The sequence below is a fragment of the Poeciliopsis prolifica genome, unplaced genomic scaffold (genome assembly GCF_027474105.1).
Source record: "Poeciliopsis prolifica strain line A6 unplaced genomic scaffold, Auburn_PproV2 SCAFFOLD062, whole genome shotgun sequence".
Taxonomy (NCBI): domain Eukaryota; kingdom Metazoa; phylum Chordata; class Actinopteri; order Cyprinodontiformes; family Poeciliidae; genus Poeciliopsis; species Poeciliopsis prolifica.
Window position 1 is genome coordinate 893,443 of NW_026562437.1, and position 18,153 is coordinate 911,595.

The 18,153-nt window shown below is 38.2% G+C and overlaps 2 protein-coding genes across 2 annotated transcripts; both read left to right on the forward strand.

Moving 5' to 3' along the window:
- The first annotated feature begins 3,683 nt into the window (after positions 1 to 3,683).
- Positions 3,684 to 7,682, forward strand: LOC129379890 (uncharacterized). Its single transcript, XM_055060830.1, has 10 exons — positions 3,684 to 3,828; positions 3,912 to 4,099; positions 4,237 to 4,377; positions 4,570 to 4,708; positions 4,989 to 5,166; positions 5,318 to 5,459; positions 6,040 to 6,177; positions 6,825 to 6,883; positions 6,979 to 7,061; positions 7,191 to 7,682. Exons 1-10 carry the CDS (start codon positions 3,712 to 3,714, stop codon positions 7,284 to 7,286), a joined length of 1,281 nt encoding a protein of 426 aa, XP_054916805.1. The 5' UTR covers positions 3,684 to 3,711; the 3' UTR covers positions 7,287 to 7,682.
- Positions 7,683 to 11,991: 4,309 nt separating this feature from the next.
- Positions 11,992 to 18,097, forward strand: LOC129379891 (uncharacterized). The gene is made up of 11 exons (XM_055060831.1): positions 11,992 to 12,128; positions 12,200 to 12,384; positions 12,728 to 12,868; positions 13,453 to 13,591; positions 13,676 to 13,853; positions 14,425 to 14,566; positions 15,145 to 15,288; positions 16,785 to 16,837; positions 16,927 to 17,006; positions 17,648 to 17,780; positions 17,861 to 18,097. The coding sequence occupies exons 1-10, from the start codon at positions 12,018 to 12,020 to the stop codon at positions 17,750 to 17,752; spliced, it is 1,278 nt and encodes a 425-aa protein (XP_054916806.1). The 5' UTR covers positions 11,992 to 12,017; the 3' UTR covers positions 17,753 to 17,780; positions 17,861 to 18,097.
- Positions 18,098 to 18,153: the final 56 nt, after the last annotated feature.

Sequence of the window (18,153 nt, forward strand, 5' to 3'; positions counted from 1 at the left end):
AAATTTTCATTAAGCTTCATTTTAAATTTTCACACAAATACTGTGTGTAACAATGGTTGCTTAAAATCAGTTATAAAAAGTCCAAACACAATGTAATTCTAAAGGCCAGCTCATTCCTCCTCAGTAGTAACTGACAGTTCCGCCATGTTGTAGTTCTGACAATCAGCTCTGACTCTTTTGTAGGCACTGAGTGTTCCGCCATGTTGTAGTTCTAACCTTCAGGAATTGTAGTTCTAAAGAGCAGCTCAGTCCTCCTCAGTCGTAACTGACAATTCCACCATGTTGTAGTTTTTATATTCACCTATGACCTCTTCTGTAGGCATTGACTGTTCCGCCATGTTGTAGTCCAAACCTGCAGTTATTGTAGTTCTAAGGAGAAGGTCAACTCTCATGTCATTGTGACACACAAGGAGAGACTTAATTCTAAATGCTTGAAGCAGTTATTTTTTCTGAAAGGCCTGAGAGAAATATACAAGCTTTCATTTTGAAATTTTCATTAAGCTTAATTTAAAATTGCCACACTAATCCTGTGTGTAACAATGGTTGCTTAAAATCAGTTATAAAAAGTCCAAACACAATGTAATTCTAAAGGCCAGCTCATTCCTCCTCAGTAGTAACTGACAGTTCTGCCATGTTGTAGTTCTGACAATCAGCTCTGACCTCTTTTGTAGGCACTGAGTGTTCCGCCATGTTGTAGTTCTAACCTTCAGGAATTGTAGTTCTAAAGAGGTCAACTGTCATGTGTGTGAGGCAGAGACAGATTTCTATCTTTGTGAGACAGCTCAGTCAGTTATAATGGAAAAAGCAGCCCGAACAACTCCTTGCCATTCGGGAACCGTGATACGTATCGGAAAACCGTTTGAAGCATATGAGAGAGCTATTTTTTGTCTCCAATAGTCCTGCAAATCAAATCTGTAGCTCATTCATAGTAATTGCAGCGATGAGAGAAAAATGGTGTGCGCTGAGGTCTGAAATTTTCCAGAAAAGTATGAAAATATATGGTGGAGAGCGTCAGTTAGGCTGGAACTTGATTTTGCTCTAAAGCACCTTGACAGAAAACCGTAAGCCGTAGAAAAAATTTGAAAACATTTTACCGGAGCAGACATACGTATCGATGTCATGTCCGAATTTCATACCGATAGCACGATATTTGTGGGCGTGGCGGTGATTTCAAAATTTATTTGGGGTCAGAAATCCACTTCATTTTTCACTCTAGCAGAGCGGCAGTTGGTGGCAGTTATGCTCTGCGTTTCGGCAGTTGGAAATTTCGCTCGTTTTTCGCTTTTTACGTCGCCGTCGTAACGCCGATTCCCCATAAAAGTAATAGCTCCAATGCCGGGAACGAGCCGCACGTTTTGATACCACTTTTGTGGGTGGGCTCGCAGCGGTGCGACCCGCATTAACGGTAGCGGAAGAAGAAGTTATAATAATAATAATAATAATAATAAAGAGGCGTTCTATTGGGTGAAGATTAATAGGTGCCTGCCATGCAATGCATGGAGGCAGTGACTGACTTGCTTCGCAAGTCAGTCACTGCTCTCCTTATGCATTGCTATGGGCAGGGCCCCAAATATGTTTTGCCAGTTTATTAATAAAATACAGAGTTTTATTTAATTTATTAGTTTGGACTAGTGATGGATCCGACAACACCGATGCGTCGGCGCATGCATCAAGCCGTTAGATAAAACCAATGTTTCAAAATGATGCCAAACTGTTTATAAGCAAGCGAATCTGTCAACGGGTTGCATTTGCCAAAAATAATTCTTGATATTTTATGGCACAGCATCAACTTTGGAGCCTCAAGGCAAATGAAAGCTGTCTTATTTAAATAAATCCAGCTCCTCAATGCTGAGGCATTATAGCTCGTACTGATGCCACTTATATACTGACATCAAACTGTATTCCTCTATCCTACACAGTTCATGCTGTATACCTGAGGATACAGCTGCACGGCGATTCTACAAATTACTCAGTTACTTTTTATAAATTATTTCAGATAAATTGTTCTTTTTTTCTACACCAGGAGGAGTTGTGTCGAAAAGCCTAACAGACTAAATTTCAAGATGTTTAAAAAACGTATTTTCTTATGAAAATTTGTGGGGGAAAAAAACAGTTCACAAGCATCTTCATTCACTTAAATTTTCACTTTATGGTCCATGTTCACATTATTTATTGACTTTTCTAAGTATATCAAATGTATTTAGAATTTAACTGAACATATGAAATTATACAATATATATTATACAATAAAATAAAATGGCTGAAATCTTATTGTATAAACTAGATCATCAAATCAGTCTGTCAACTAAGTTGCCTGTAGGGATTTTTAATCTCCAGCAGGTGGCAGTATTCAGTGACACAATACAATACAGTTTTGCTTCGAGACGAAACACTTCATGCTTATTATTTATTATTATTATTATTATTATTATTATTATTATTATTATTATTATTCAAATGCTTATTAAAGAATAATTTCATCTAGAGACATTTAAAGAAGGAAACATGATTTTATGTGTAGACATGTTCGTCTGAGAATATTTTGGTAATTTGAATATAAAAATGATCAAATGATTCAAGCCCTGCATGTCATACAAATGGAACAGAGACAGTTTCATTCACCGTCGAGCGCTGCGCCACCCTGAGCTCACCTTAGGGATGACACCAAGTGGAGTCAAATCAGTTTCAGTTTGTTTATGTATGACTGAAGACAGTCACTCATAAAGATGGTTAAATAAGCTGCAGCATGTCCGTGTAAGCAGATAAAACATGACAAAAGAGAGAGAGGAAGACACAGACTCAATAATAGGCTAACATTAGAAATCATAGAAATTACAACAGCTCCCCCTACTGGATAACAATGATAGTGTAATCTAATGAAAGGAGGAAATGGTTTTGCTGAAGTGTAAATTCAGCCTGTTGACTCTGTTACAGAGGAAAACCTTTCTTTTGAGGGTTTGGTCTGGATTGTGACAGTGATACAGATTTTACTTTTATTCAATTAGAATTTAATTAAGTTCAAAAGTATTTTGTTAATTCCAAAGGGAATTAAATGTTGTTGTAGCTCATTAATTTAAATTCTTCAGAGAGTTGTTGTCGGTTGTGATGTTTGTTGGCAGGAACGATCTCTTGTAGCAGTCTGTTTCACAGCAAATCTGGAGAACCCTCTGACTGAAGAGACAGTCTCATGAAGGGGATGGTTAGGATTGTCCATAATCTTCTTGATTTTATGAAGGATCCTTCTTTGCTTGATCATCTACAGAGGTTCCTCAGTCGTCCCCAGAACAGAACTGGAACAGAACCAGAACAGAACCAGCCTTCTTTATCAGGCGGTTGAGCCTTTTCAGGCCTCTGGTTCTGATGCTGTTAACCCAACAGATGACGGCGTTTTCGAACACCAATTTCTAGAAGATCTGCAGCATCTTGGTGCTGTAGGATCTCAGATTCTTCAAGAAGTCCAGTTTGCTCTGATTTGTGAAACACTTTCTGATTTTATCTGTGAAAAGTGCTGCACAAATAAAGATGCACTTGCTTTTTCCCATCCTGATTTTGTGACACAGTGATCAGGTGTTACTGGGTTTAACCACATGTTTAACAACATTCCACCATCTGTCTGTCAAATGATGTTAAACAGAAGCAGGAAGAAGGAATATAAATGTTTCCGTCTCTGTTGTCTCCCAGCATTTGTGAAGAGACGTCGACTCCTTCACCATGTTGCTCTTCTCGTTGCTGCTGCTGCTGCTGGTCAGCGCTTCACAAGCCACTCATTTCCTGGGCACCATGATGACCTACTACCCACAGAAAACTTTTGCAGACGGTTCAGTCTCAGTAAGACAAGAAACTTTGGCAAATTTTTTATTTGGCTTTTTGGGTTTGATTGCACTTTAAATGTCTTTTCTTTAAATCCACAGGTGATCCTTCGCTACAAGTTGAATTTTGTCTCTTGCATAGATTTGGATACGTGGCAATGTAGTGGCAACTGTGGAGCACAAACCCAAACACTCGGTTTGTCTGTGATTGAGGAAGTAAGGGGTGAATGGTGTCAGAGAGAAGGAGCGATAACTCATCTGCTCCCCAACAACACTGGATTTCAGACTGTGTGAGTCCTCCACTTTAAAAATATCACTGAGAATCAATCAAATCTAAAAACCTATTTTCACAGCTTTTTCCCAGGTTTTGTGGATCTGAATTAGCTCTTGCTACGTATGAAAACTTGTTCAATAATCTCCACTGCAGGTTTGCTGGAGGAAACTGGATCGATAGTATACAAAATGGTATTGTATCCTGGAGAGCTCTGACTGCCGTTGAAATGAGGAACCGATCGGACCTCGGAAAACCCAACACATCCCCACAGACCACCATCCTCCCTGCTTTGAGGTACAAAGGACAAGAAATGGATGCTTCATTAAACCCATGAAAAATTTATGTTTAAGTCATTCAATAAATCACATGCAGATCAGTCGCCAACTTGGTGCTACGAGTCTGGAGTCAAACTTTCCGACTGCATGACAAAAACTGAGCCACAAATTCAGGTTTGTGATATTTATATGGATGTTTTTTCTCTGCCAGAATCCCTTCAAACTGTGCCAAAAACATAGATTTATTGGCCTTTGACCCTGATGGAGACAAAGTGAGATGCAGATATGGGAACACATTGGCTTCAGAGTGCAACCCATGTACACCGCCGTCTGTCCTCAGCGTCTCATCCGTAAGTATTCAAAAAGTCATCCAACCTCAGATATTTAATAAATACTAAATACATCATCCTGATCATTAGTTGCAGCGTTTTAAAAGTGACCCATTTCACTGCTTCCACTGATACATGAACAAAAACTGTGCATAAAATGTCCTGGTTTCCAGTCAGCATTTTAACAAATGTGGACAACATGGGTGCAGTGGAAACTGTTTAATTACATATTGAAATAATACTAATAAGTATGAAATATGAAGGTTTTCCTCATGTTTTTGTCTCTTTTCTGTCGTTATAGACCTGTTCTCTGTCATTCAGCCCAACCAACAGCAGTACTGAGCTTCCATACGCCGTCCAGTTGGTCATGGAGGACTTTCCCAAACAGAGCATAATTCTGACTCAAACTAACGGCTCACAGGAGGTGAAAACCACCAATGATGCCATCAGCAAGATTCCTCTGCAGTTTGTTTTGAAAGGTACAAGACCACACTGACGCCATCTTGTTTTATAGCGATGAACAGATGCTCTGGGGTTTAAAAAGTCACTAGTAGAGGCAACAAAATGTTTGCACATTTTGCCAGATGCTGTGTCATCTCAGCTCACTTTCTCTTTCTGTTGTGTCTTCAGTGGGTCCACCAGTACCGTCCTGTGCAGAAGGCGCCTATCTGCCCAGGTTTCTGCCTCCAACTCCAGAGAACCGAGCTCAGCTCTACACCCCCGCTGGTCAAGCTGTGGTAATCAACATCAGCGCTGAGGCGACTCAGTCTAAGTGAGTGAAATCAAAACACATTTCAAGATGTTCACTGACAGGCAAAGTTTGAATTCTAGAAGATCGATGGTTGTTATGCAAGTATACTTTTAGACATTTTCTTGCTTAGACTTTGCATGTCTTATCAATAATCTACTGCTGTTAAAGTAAGACAGTGAAGAAAGCAAACCAAAAGCTAAGCCCTTCTTTTGCTTTGCTAAACTGTTTTCTGCCAAAACCAATATGAATGAAAGCAAAAATACTAAAGTCTAATTATAATCTGTAGTTGCTTCTAAGTGCTTGACCTGCGCTGGCTTCTTTCCAAACTTCCAACCTGCAGTTAATGAAACTTTGAAAACCTTCCAAACTGGATTCAAGCTTGGCAAGTTTTACCCAGAGTCAGGAATTTGGTTCTACATGTTCTGTCACATAACTCCACAACAGACGCATAAAGTTCACTAAGACGTATATGTATGTGACAATCATAATCATGTGAAGTATGTGAAGAAAACCAAAGTCAAGGAAATTCATCTGACTGTGGATAATTTAGAGTAGGATCTGAAGAGACCTAACCAATCTGTTTGTGTCTGTTTGGTAAAAGCATCACCGGCCTCCTGTTCAGCGGACCGAACAACGCGGTGAAGACTTCGTTAGGATCGGGAAGCTTCTCTCTGACCTGGACGCCATCTGCCAGTGAAAATGGACAGAGCCACCCCATCTGTTTCGTTGTCCAGGCAAAGTCAGTGTCTTGTGATGATTATGACTACAATGTCATTAATATTTCAACTGTGCTACAGTAGTGATGTCCGATGGTTGAGTTTTGCAGCTGCTTTCAGTTATATCCAATACTCCTCTTGAGACGTATTTGTTACTTAATACTTACTCCTTTCAAAGGCAAGTCATTTTCCACAAATCATCATAAGTGGAAAAATGATGACTGCACTGTCATTGATATTTAAATTATATTAGTGATGACTGATAGACAGACAGATTTGCATTGGGAACCTTTCCAAACCCTGCAGGCTGAGGATGTGAGTCAGGTACAAACTAGATTTACGTGAACCAGCAACGATGTGGTTTGGTTTACCACACTATATGGTTTGGTAAACCAAATGGTTTACCAGTTGATAGCAGTCTTAATGAAGACAGTTAGTTAGTTAGTTAGTTAGTTAGTTAGTTAGTTAGTTAGTTAGTTAGTTAACACTTTGTCATAATTAATATTAGCATTTATCACAAATGTGCTGTAATTGTAAATACAACAAAAGGAATATTTATGTTTCCTTATATCCTCCCATAGATAAACTTGCTTTGTTTCTGGAATTGCTTCTCGGATCAACTTTATATACAATCTAGTAATAAAACTTTTGTTTTAAATTATTCCAACAGGTACTTTTCTACTTTGCTACACTCTGACCTTCGGTGTGTCATCGTGACGATTGGAAACGGTGAGTAAATTTATTTCTTATTCATCATGTTTTAAAGTGCATCAGCTGTTTTCTTCATTCCTGAGGTTCATGTAAATCTGGTTTTCTGTTCACAGGCCCACCATATATTACCGCTCTGAATATGCTGATCTCTACCACGCTGTTAATGGAGCATGACTCTGATGCCATCTTAGCTCTGGTCAGTAAAACCTCTTTACTGCACATGATGCAGAAGCAGTTTCAGCCAAACAGGTTGATTATCCTGTAGAGGCTTAAGTGTCTCAAGCAAGCAGTCAGTCACCTTAACCGCCTGTCTCTTCTTCTGCAGATTAAAAACACACTGGTTGACAACGGGCTGCCTTCAACCATCAGTCTTCGCCTCCTGAGCAGCGGCCAAGTGGTCGTCACAACAGCGAGTCCCTAGACAGCGTCATGAAGAACCGACCGATCTGGAAAGGGAAATATATATTCAGAAATCATGAATATCTTTTTTTGATTTTTATCCAAAACCATCAGTCAACCTTCTGGACCTCTCAGGTCTTCTGGTTCTGGTTCTGCTCTGCATCCCCAGAACCAGAACCAAACACTGAGTTCCTGTAAATCAAGACGCTGTGTATTGTTGCTTTGAAACCATGAAAAATGGAACATTGATCAACACATCTGATGTGTATTGATGACGCTAACGATGCTCATGCGATGTCTGTCACTGGTTTCCACAACTGTTGGATGTATGGTGTATTTCTGTTTTCATGTTTTAAAGCACTTTGAACTGGCTTGTTGCTGAAATGTGCTATACCAATAAACTCGATTGATTGATTGATCTGAGATACTTACTGAACCCAAAAACGGTTAATTACACAACCAAAACTACCGCTTTTTATTAAACTGATCATTATAAACTGAATATTGACACATTGATACACATTCTTGAAACTGAATTAATCAACTTAGATTGAATAAATTTAATGAAAAATGTAAAAAAAGAAAAAACTACTGAGATTAGAATAATAAAGATTTGTTCATATTAAAATTAAAACTTTTTGATTTGCTCAATTCATGACAATAGCGGATGTTAGAAAGCTTAGTGTTTCACACATCCTGGACATTTCAATAACTTATTAGGTATTTAATATTAGTTCATGCAGGAATGCAAACTGGCTCATGGGGGGAATTCCCAGAACCATCGGAACCAGTTGATTCTGTGGGATTTACAAAAACCACTGAGCCAACAGGGACGAAGCAGAAACAACAGAGTTCAGGAGCCAAGTGGAAATAATTACGCCAAGGCAAGACTGAATTTATGTTTGTGAGTTGAGCATTTTAAAGTTATTTAATAGTTAGTTTTCCTCTTCATCGACTGCTGGTTAAGTGGGTTTTGCTCTAAAATGGTGATGCTGATGGAAGGTACCGTTGAAAAGTGCAGAAGTGCGCCTTAATTTAAGACAAACTTCAAACCGTTGCTGTGTTTGAACATCTATATTTCATTATTTAGCTGCTTAGCGTTGAAACTTGGTGCCGTGTATTTCGCATTGCTACTTATCGGACTCAACCCGAACACCAGGACCAAGTGATCCGAGCCAGAGGCTGGGATTATAAACCTTAAACATTAAATTAACAAATGGATGGAAGGTTGAGAATAAATTTGTTCTGCTTAAGCAAAACCTTTTACAGAGATATAACTATAACGATCAATAACTGAACAACTTTACAAAATGAAGCATTTTTGGTTTTTGTTCAAAATCCTCTTTATTATGGTTGAAAATTTGACAAAAGTCTGAATTTTCTTTCAAATTTGCCAATAAGGTTATAATGGCTGAAAAGGACATTTAAACAAGACATATTTAATGTTTCTACTAACTATTAATACTGGTTAAAACTGGACATGGGAAACACTGAAATAAACACTGAAATAAAGCTTGTCTTAATTTTCAAAACCCATTAAATCGTCTCAACTTCATTGCAAAGTTTACAGAAGGAGAAAAACCGGCGAGTCAAGTCGGTTACTTCAACTTGCATGAGAGACAGGAGGTTGGAATGTAAAACATTTCTCGTTTGGTTCTGTGCAACCCAACCCAAAAACAGGTCATGATGTCGGCAAACACAAAGCTTCTGTCCTGAGAGCGAAAAGAATTGAGTTTGAAGGAAGGGAAAGCTGATGAAACAAATAATGTGCAGAGAGAGAAACACAATGCAAACATATCCAGATTTAAAGGTCTGAGTCCAAACAGCGAGTCCCAGAGACAAAGTGATAATATAAATGCAGCCTGTAGAGATCCAATAGGTTTGAACTTGAAAAGCTTCCTCCTGCAGTCTGTTGGTTTCCTTGGAGGAGTGGCATTCACAACTAAAGTTTGATTCACAAACAGGAGTAAAATGTTTGCAATATAGACAATATAGTTATCGTCCTTTTTGACAGCGATGTGCTTCTGAATATTACTGATTGTATCTCAGCAATACAATCTTTCCTGCAGCTTCTTACAACATGTCAGATAATCTCATTTAACTGGTTTCACAAAAGCCAAGTCATTCTGAGGAAGAGCAGAAATAACTGAAGTCAGGTGTTGATAATCCTGCAGCTACTAGCTTACATAAGTAATCAGTGAAAATGCTTTCAGGATTCTAACTGATTAAGATCCTGTTTTACTTTATATTATTATCACTAATATTAACAACATGGTTAACTTCAAACTTTAATTACGCGTCTGCTCTGAGTTTGACTGCTCTGAGTGTGAAAATGAACCATAATGTCATTAAACCCACCTAAACACTTACAGTTAACAAAAAATAAAGGCTTCAAACATCAATCTGTCTGTTTTATTTGGACAATATCACAGATGGTTGTCAACATTTTTTTATTTATTCCTCAAATGTATTTTGAATAGTCAGTAAAGTGTTTCTCCAGACATTTATTGGTGTTTGAAGTTTATGCTGGATGGTGGTTACTGTAGCAGCCAGTAACTCATTTGATCCTTAGGATTTGATTTTTATTTTTTTTTAAAGAGCCACAAGTGCCATCAAACCTGTAAGCACTGACGGTAAATATGTTTAAAGTCAGTTTTACGGAAGAAAACACAAACATAATGAATCCTTTATTTAGCCTACAGATGGTATTTGGCAGTGACTGAAAGATCTGTTACGGCTCCAGTAGAGAGGCTGCGCTGTTCTTCCGCCTTCATTGTTTTCTGTGGCGTCTGTCATGCGAAGTTGTTCTACTAAAGCTGACGTTTTCAAAAGGTTTGCAGTGATGGAATCTGACAGGAAACCAAACATGTTTGTGTCGTCGAGACAAATTTCACAGCATGAAACCAAAACTGGCAAAGAAAAGAGGAAACCAGGGGGTTCAGGGACACATTTGGCACCGTGGAGCCATAAAAAATTTAAACAAACATGCAAACAGAGGACATCAGAAAATACAAATATCTTGTTATGATGGATTATTCACTGACACTGAGTCACCACAAGGTGTCTGAGTTGTTCGTTAACAATGCTGTTGCAGTTTTTCTTCACATTCAATAAAAGAATCATAACCTTTAATTTTCATTGATTCAAAGAACTATAACTCCACGATGCAGATGATAGATTAAAGACAAAAAAGTCACATTTCAAATGAATTCTCATGCTTAGCCACTAGGGGGCGACCAGTACACACTAAATACTCTGCTGTCAATCAAGAGGTCTTTAATAAAATAAAAAATGATAACCAGAACTACAGGAAACTGTGGAGATGATGGTGGTTTTGCGGTGATGAGTTTGGTTTGTTGATGTCAGAATGTTTTCTAAAGTCAAAATGCAAAACTGCTTTTCTGCTTCCTATCCAGTTTGTAGCACCAAACCTGCAGTCCAGTTTGTAGCACCAAACCTGCAGTGGATGATACAGTTCTGCAATGTATGCATGTAAGGCTCTCTCTCTCTCTCTCTAAAAACAGACAATATTTTCTATCATCTGATTAAAACCTAATCAGCCCAACTGATGAATCTGTCCTGCAGGAGTTTAGGAAACACAGACGGCAACATGTTGACAGAGTTAAAGTCTCCAGAGAAAAACAAAAGTTTTCAGAGGCAAATGCAGTTAAACTTCACCAGACAACCTCTGGTCCGTTCCTGGAAAATGTCCTGGTCCGGATTTACTTGATGGACCAGAATGTGACCAGGATGAAACTCTCTGAAAGTGAGAGATAATATGCATAAAAGGAAATAGAAAATGTTCAGATGCGGCAGCTGCAAAGGTCACAAACTTGTTGTTTAGAAACAGAAATTCATTCAGAGTTTATCTGTGGACACAGTTCAAAACTTAACCAGGTTCTTTTATAAAAATGTCCAGCTTATTGATATTTACTAGCTTCCATTAAAAACACTCTGAAATTAGGCCTCTGTCTCTTTAAGAACCCCCCCCTTTCCTACACTCCACCTGATTAAAACACATTCATGTAATTAATACACTCCATCAAAAAGGTTCAATTAAAATAAAGACTTTGTGTGGTTGCTACTGTTATGCGAATGTGTTTGTAAACCTAGAAAAATCTAGTAAAAAGTTTGAAAAAAATAAAAATAAACTTAAGGAAAATGTTTATCTGCTGGGAATCTTCCATACAAATGAGTATTGGTAGAAAGATTCACATTTAAAAATGTGTCTGAGTTTTTTTCAGTGGACAGTTTGGTAGATGCAGAGTGAAACGGTGCAGCATTATGTTACGACGGGTTCAGTTCTCTGCTGAGTTTGCAGCAGAGCATTGTGGAGCGGATGGCATGTGGCGCAGAATGACAGCTCCTTTCTGGGTGGAGTACCATAAACTGTCTGCATTGTTCTCTGTGGCATCTGATGGGTAAAACCGTTCTCAGAACTGACGCTTCTTCCAAAGGTTGCAGTGATCGAGTCCAAAAGGAAAACAAACAAACAAAAACACTTTGGACTGCCAGACAGTCCAAAGTTACTGTCTGGCAGTAACTTTGGACCAAAGGAGAGAGGAAACCACGGGGTACAGATGTTTGGAGAGCTTCACCTGAGGGTGAACGTAACCAAAAATGCAAACAAAGCAGATAAAAGAAGACAAACATCTTGTCAAACCTGAGTGCTCCTTGTCACTGAGAAAGGCGTGGCAGAAGACGAGTTGTTCATTTAATTTGACATTCTTCATGTTGAGCTCCAACATTCACGATGCTGCGCTTGGTGCTGCTGCTGCTGCTCGGCGGCACACACGCCACTCACTTTTTGGGCACAATGATGACCTACTACCCAAAGCAAATTAATACAGATGGAACCGTAATGGTACGTAATAACGCCATTTATTAGCATCTGCAGGTTGTGTTTATTTGAACGTTTCACCTCTTACTCTGCAGGTGAGTTTTCGCTACAAGCTGGGCTTCACCTCCTGCATCCACTCTGACATGTGGTACTGCTCTCCTTACTGTGGGAGCCTGAATCCCACACTGCAGCAGATCGACCTGGAGCCCAGCGGAGAATGGTGTCAGCGAGAAGGAACGATGACGACTGTTATTAATCCAAGCTTTGTAACCCAGCTTGAGTAAGGGCGCTTTTAAAAAACATGCATTGCTTTTAACATTTACCTGTATCTTGAAGGTAAATCGTTCACATCATGAACTGAAATAGTTTGAGTTATAAAGTTGTTATTGATTGGTTTTGGTTTTTCTGTCATTTTCTTTAGTTAAAAAATACATTTTAGTTATTTTTCTAGCAGCAAACAGACTTCTTTCAAAATCAACTTCTATCTGGAACAACAAATTGTTCATCAAAGCACAAGAACATTAAACTACTTTATTATAAAAGCTCTATGATCATTTTCAAGACTCAGAGGAAGAATTATTACCATATTTGTTTCATATAATGAGTTTCTCTTTCCACTAAAGGTTTGCGGGTGGGAACTGGATATGGGAAATCCGAAATAACGTTGTATCTTGGAGAGCTTTGACTTTTGTGGAACCGGGAAAACGATCGGATACCAGGAAGCCAAACGTTTCCCCTCAGAGCACCATCATTCCAGCAGTGAGGTACGCATCTTCACTGCACTCCAAAAACAATAAATATTACCTGGTATTTTTGTTGCAAGTTAGTTTCGTCTTATTTGAAGTGTAGCGACATATTTTACTGGAAACTAGACCAACAATACTTGGTAGGACTTTTTGATTTTGCAGTGTACATTTTTTTGGATGAAGTTTACAGAGATAACTGAGAAGTAACTAAAAAACTCTTAAAATATGTTTACTGTTTATCCCTTGAGGAACCTGTTAGTCAACTTACAACAACTACAAACATCAGTTAGTTGATTGAGATTTGAGATCATGTTTTTATCTCATTGAGGATAATTGCCAAAAATGTGCTTTTGTTCTGACGATGAACATGTGTAAGGTCAAAGAAAGTCAAAGATGGATAACGCCTAAATAAAATAAAACAGAACATCAGAAATAAGGGTAACATGAACAAGTCGTCAGAACCTTTGAGAAACCAAAACCAGAAACAGGTTCAGCGAGACATAAAGACGTTTATGTTCCAGGTCAACGCCGACAGACAAAAAAAGCCGGGATGAGAATGAAAAGCTGAGTGAAGATAACAGCCAGCAACTTTTGTCTTTCAGGGTTCCTTCAAACTGTCAAAGAGATTTCAACTTGATGGCGTTTGACCCTGACGGAGACAAAGTTGAATGCAGATTTGGATCTGATTCGTTGAATGAATGTTGGCCTTGTGCTCCCCCATCCGTTCTCAACCTGTCATCGGTGAGCAGTGAAACCTTTGACCTCTACGCGGGTTTATGCAGTATGAAATGCTTCCTCAGACTAAACCGAAGACTTTCTGTGCAGACCTGCACGCTCTCCTTCAACAGAACCAACAGCACCGATGAAGGATCGTACGCAGTGCAGCTGGTACTGGAGGACTTCCCACAGCAAACAATTACATTGACTCGTGTTAACGGGGTTCAGGAAACCAAAACGACCAGTCAGGCAATCAGCAAAATACCACTCCAGTTTGTTTTACATGGTAAGAGTTTCTATCTCTCAATAGAGCTTGTAACATTGTAGACGATGCAGTTTGGGCAGTACTGTGACTTTAAACAGGGATGAGCCGATGCCAATATGTCCGATATTGTGTGTGAAAATGTACTGCATTTATAAAAGTGCTCCAATAATACTGAACCGCATGATGGGAGCATTTATACCAGCATTTCACACGTATAAAATAAAAAGAAAGAGGATAAGACAAGTATGTAGGAAGAGGAGCTGAAAATAAAAAACCGGCAGAATGACTTTAAGCAGCCGGGTAGAAGAGGAGGAGCTATACCAGTGGCATGGAGGCATTTCCAGGTAAAGAAAGTGACAAAAGATGAGGCTGAGCGCAAATTATGCTCAGCAAAGAGGAGAAATAAGACTTCACACTTTCAACACAAGTAAAACATTTAAAGACATGTTTTATCTCAAAGATTAAACATTGGAACTACCTTGATGGGAAGTTGAAGGTGATCCACCCAATATATTGACTTTAGGTTACATTACCTGGAGTTTTGTTTTTGTTTTTTTCACATTGCCTCAGGTGCTTCTCTGTTTGGTTACAGTGGATCCTGTTGTACCATCCTGCACAGAAGGATTGTTTCTTCCAAAGTTTCTTCCTCCAACTCCAGCAAACAGAGCCAAGTTGTCTACCAAAGTGAATCAACCCCTGAAAATCAGCATCGCTGCCGAGGCTGCTAATGCTACGTGAGTCGAGACCAAAACATTTCCTCCTTTCAAAATGAGGTTCAACCTTAAATACGTCATGCAAAATCCAGTTGTACCTTTTGCACAAATTCTTTTACAAGTTATAAGTATTATTAATGACTATTTGGTAGAAGCTGAATATTAGCAAACCTATCTAAAAGTGCCTCCAATTTAGGCTTTGATGTGTGTAAAATATGCATCAACAGGCACTGATGGTATATAGCTAGCACATTTTATTGGTACTTATGAAACAAAATTTTTCCTAGTGATAGCTTTGCCCTGTTTCACTGAAAATGCCATCTGAAATTCCTCACTGCTTTGATTTTTTTTAAATCTTAAGTATTCAACCTGTTACTAGAATATCACAGGTCCAAATCATCAAGAAAATAACTTATTTCAATTGTTTTCAATGAAATAAAGGTTCAATGAAGACAAAATAAGACAAAGAACCAAACAACAGTTTGTTTTTGACTAAAAATACCTTCAGAAATATGAATCAAAAGATTGATAGTATTGCTGTAATCATAAGTTTACTTGTTGATGTCCATGAAATGTAATATTTTTTTTATCTTTTAAAGAATCTCTGAGCTGCTGTTCAGCGGCCCGGCTAATGCATTTAAGAATTCATCAGGATCTGGAAACTTCACTCTGACATGGACGCCATCGGTCAGCGAAGAAGGAGAGAGCCACCCCATCTGTTTCATTGTCCAGGCAATGCTGAAGTCAGTATCTTCTGATAAAGTATCAGATGGATTTTTAAAATAAACAATATGTATAAATAACACAAGAAATTATTAGTCAAACCCCAAATATGTGAAATGTGATGATCAATAAATAGGGATATTATTTTTTTAGAGAAAAAAAAGCCCATAAATGATCTAAATCTGAACAGGTTTCCACCTTTTTTCCCTTTCGGTGCTCAGCTCTCACTCTCAGTGGCTCCGCCCTCCTCAGAACCGTGTTTGATTGGTTGTTTGGCAGCTTTTTTTCTCAAAAACAGGACAAATACTGAAAGGATTTGAATACCGACCTGCACTGGAGACACAGTATAGTTACTGAACTCGTTCTGTTTTGTTTGGTAGATTTCTGAAGGACATTAACTTCGGTCACTTTTATCGTGATCTATATCCTTTGACTACAGATCAGGGTTGGAATGCAGACATGCCGGTAAATCACATGCTCTGCTTTTTATCCGTCCATCTGCTGCTTTTTGTTCCCACAATGCTCAGCAAGATGTCACGATACTTGGACTTCTTTGTTTGAGATAAAAACCGACTGCTGGGCCGTCAAAGACTCAGAGTTTTCTCTTGCGCTCAAATCTTAACATAAACATTCCTGATCTGTCTGGTATCTTCAGCTTTTCTTCTGAATGACCCGGCGATAAGCCACTTATCATTATTATTTTTAACACAAGCCTTTTCCTGAGCTCACTGTTGCACCTTAAGCTCATGCTACGTCAAATAACCAGTGCACAGTTTGAGAAAGTCTGGTCTAGTTTGAACTATTGCCTGTTTCAAGCATGTTGGGACACAAGAAAAGTGTGTACTAATCTCTGGAGTTCAGTGGAAGACAGGCAGAGAGACAACGGACAGGTAACATTCTGATCTGTAACAGGACAATGGTTATTTGTTCAATATAAACCATTTGTTTGGTTTCCTGTTCTAATAGTTGGCTCAAATACTCAAAATTTAGAGATCTATATGCAGCTTTCTGAAGGAAGTTAATTGTGCTGATGGTGTCCAAAACTAGGAAACTTAAACTACTGGAGGATCACAAAATGTATTAAATTAAAAACGCCAAAATTAGCTTATTGTGATTCTCTGCTCAACAATAAAATCAGATCTACAAAAACACACAAGCAAGGATTTTTGTCTAGTTTCCAGCACAAATATCTTTGCACAGTTGAATTAAGACAAAAGTAACTTATCAGGAGCTTATTTTGCGTAAATAATTACTTGATATTAATGAAAAAGTATCAGATCCTTTGGCAGATTATTTCACTTATGAGGAAATCGTCTTGTTATAAGTGAATTTCTCTGCCAATAAAACTAAAACTTTTTCATTACAAGAAATTATTTACTCAAAAGCTCCCATGTTTTGTCTTATTTTAAGTGCATTAACATATTTCTACTAAAAATTATGCTATAGCTTTAATAACTCTGTTTCTGCACTTTGCTCCTGTTTATCTCCAGTTTATTGAATTAATTTCTTTTCGCAGTTCACAGAAATATCACTCTGAGCTTCGATGCGTCATTGTGCAAGTCGAGTTTGGTGAGTGAATTCAGTTCACTTTGTGATGAAACTGATAATCATGCCGGTTCAAATCTCCACCGATTCGCTCTGAACCTGCTGTCCGTCAGGGTTGGTGGCTCGAGTGAACATGAAGGTTTTGACTTCACTGTCGCCGGGAGGAAGCGTCAACGAAGTCGTCCTGCAAAAGGTGAGTTTCTGGCTGGAAACTGCAAAGGTTGTTTCTTATCACTTTCAATAGGGGTGTCCAAAGTGTGGCCCGGGGGCCGCTACTGGAACCTGGACTGGTTTTTGTGTGGCCCAACAACTGCCATTCAAAACTGATACAAACTTGGCACATAGATGCAGAAAAAGAGTTTAAATTTGTAATAATTGTAAAGTTATTACACTGAATTCGGTAATAGAAAGTTAAATTTACATTTTCTTGAGTAAGTTTTAAAAAAAATAAAACAAACCTTTAGGATCTCGTTACTTGAGTGATTGTATTATGAAGAATTTCTGGTCTTACTTGAGTAAAACTTTTGGATTTTCTTCCCACTGAATGAAAAACAAATAAGCTTTTTACTTTTATTGAGTAAAAATATGTTTATGTGGAGAAAGTCTTACTTGAATAACCAACATCATGTTCTTTGATGGACTTTGCATAGAAATTTATATAATCTGTTAATCTCTTCCTTTTCAGATTGAGTCTAACATCCTGAGGCCCAACGTTTGCTACGTTTAACAAGTTAAAACAGAGTTTACGCAAATTATTTTGTGTTTAATCTGGAAGCAACAGCAAAATGACAGATTTTATTGAATTTTTTTTTAAATAAATGTGTTATTTTCCAGATTAAAGAGGAGCTGGTGAGCCTGGGGTTGCCATCCAACAGCTCTCTGCTGGTTCTGAAAAGCAGCAGTAGACCAGCCAATGCAACAGCGACATCTGGTGTTTAATCATGGAAAGTGCAACGTCTCCACGCAGGTAAATGTGATTTAGATTTTTTATATACATGCATCTTCCTGCATATTTTCTCAAACTTTCTCTTTCTGATCTCATTTCAGGAGTTTTACTGCTGCAGCTTTTATATGATTCATTCTTGGTTTGAATATATTTAACGATTTAATCCACAATTTGTGCCTTAAGTTTTGATCCATTCATTAAATATTTGTATCTTATTTTTTTAAGATTCTTCTCAGGTTTGCATATATTTTTCTGCTTCGAGTTTGATGAATCAAGCTAAATAGTTTTATTCAGACACTCTTTAAATAATTTCAATAAAATCCAACATTTTGACTATTGTCTGTCTCTTGTCTTGTGTGAGATTTTAATATTTCATAAGTCTTATTTTAACCAG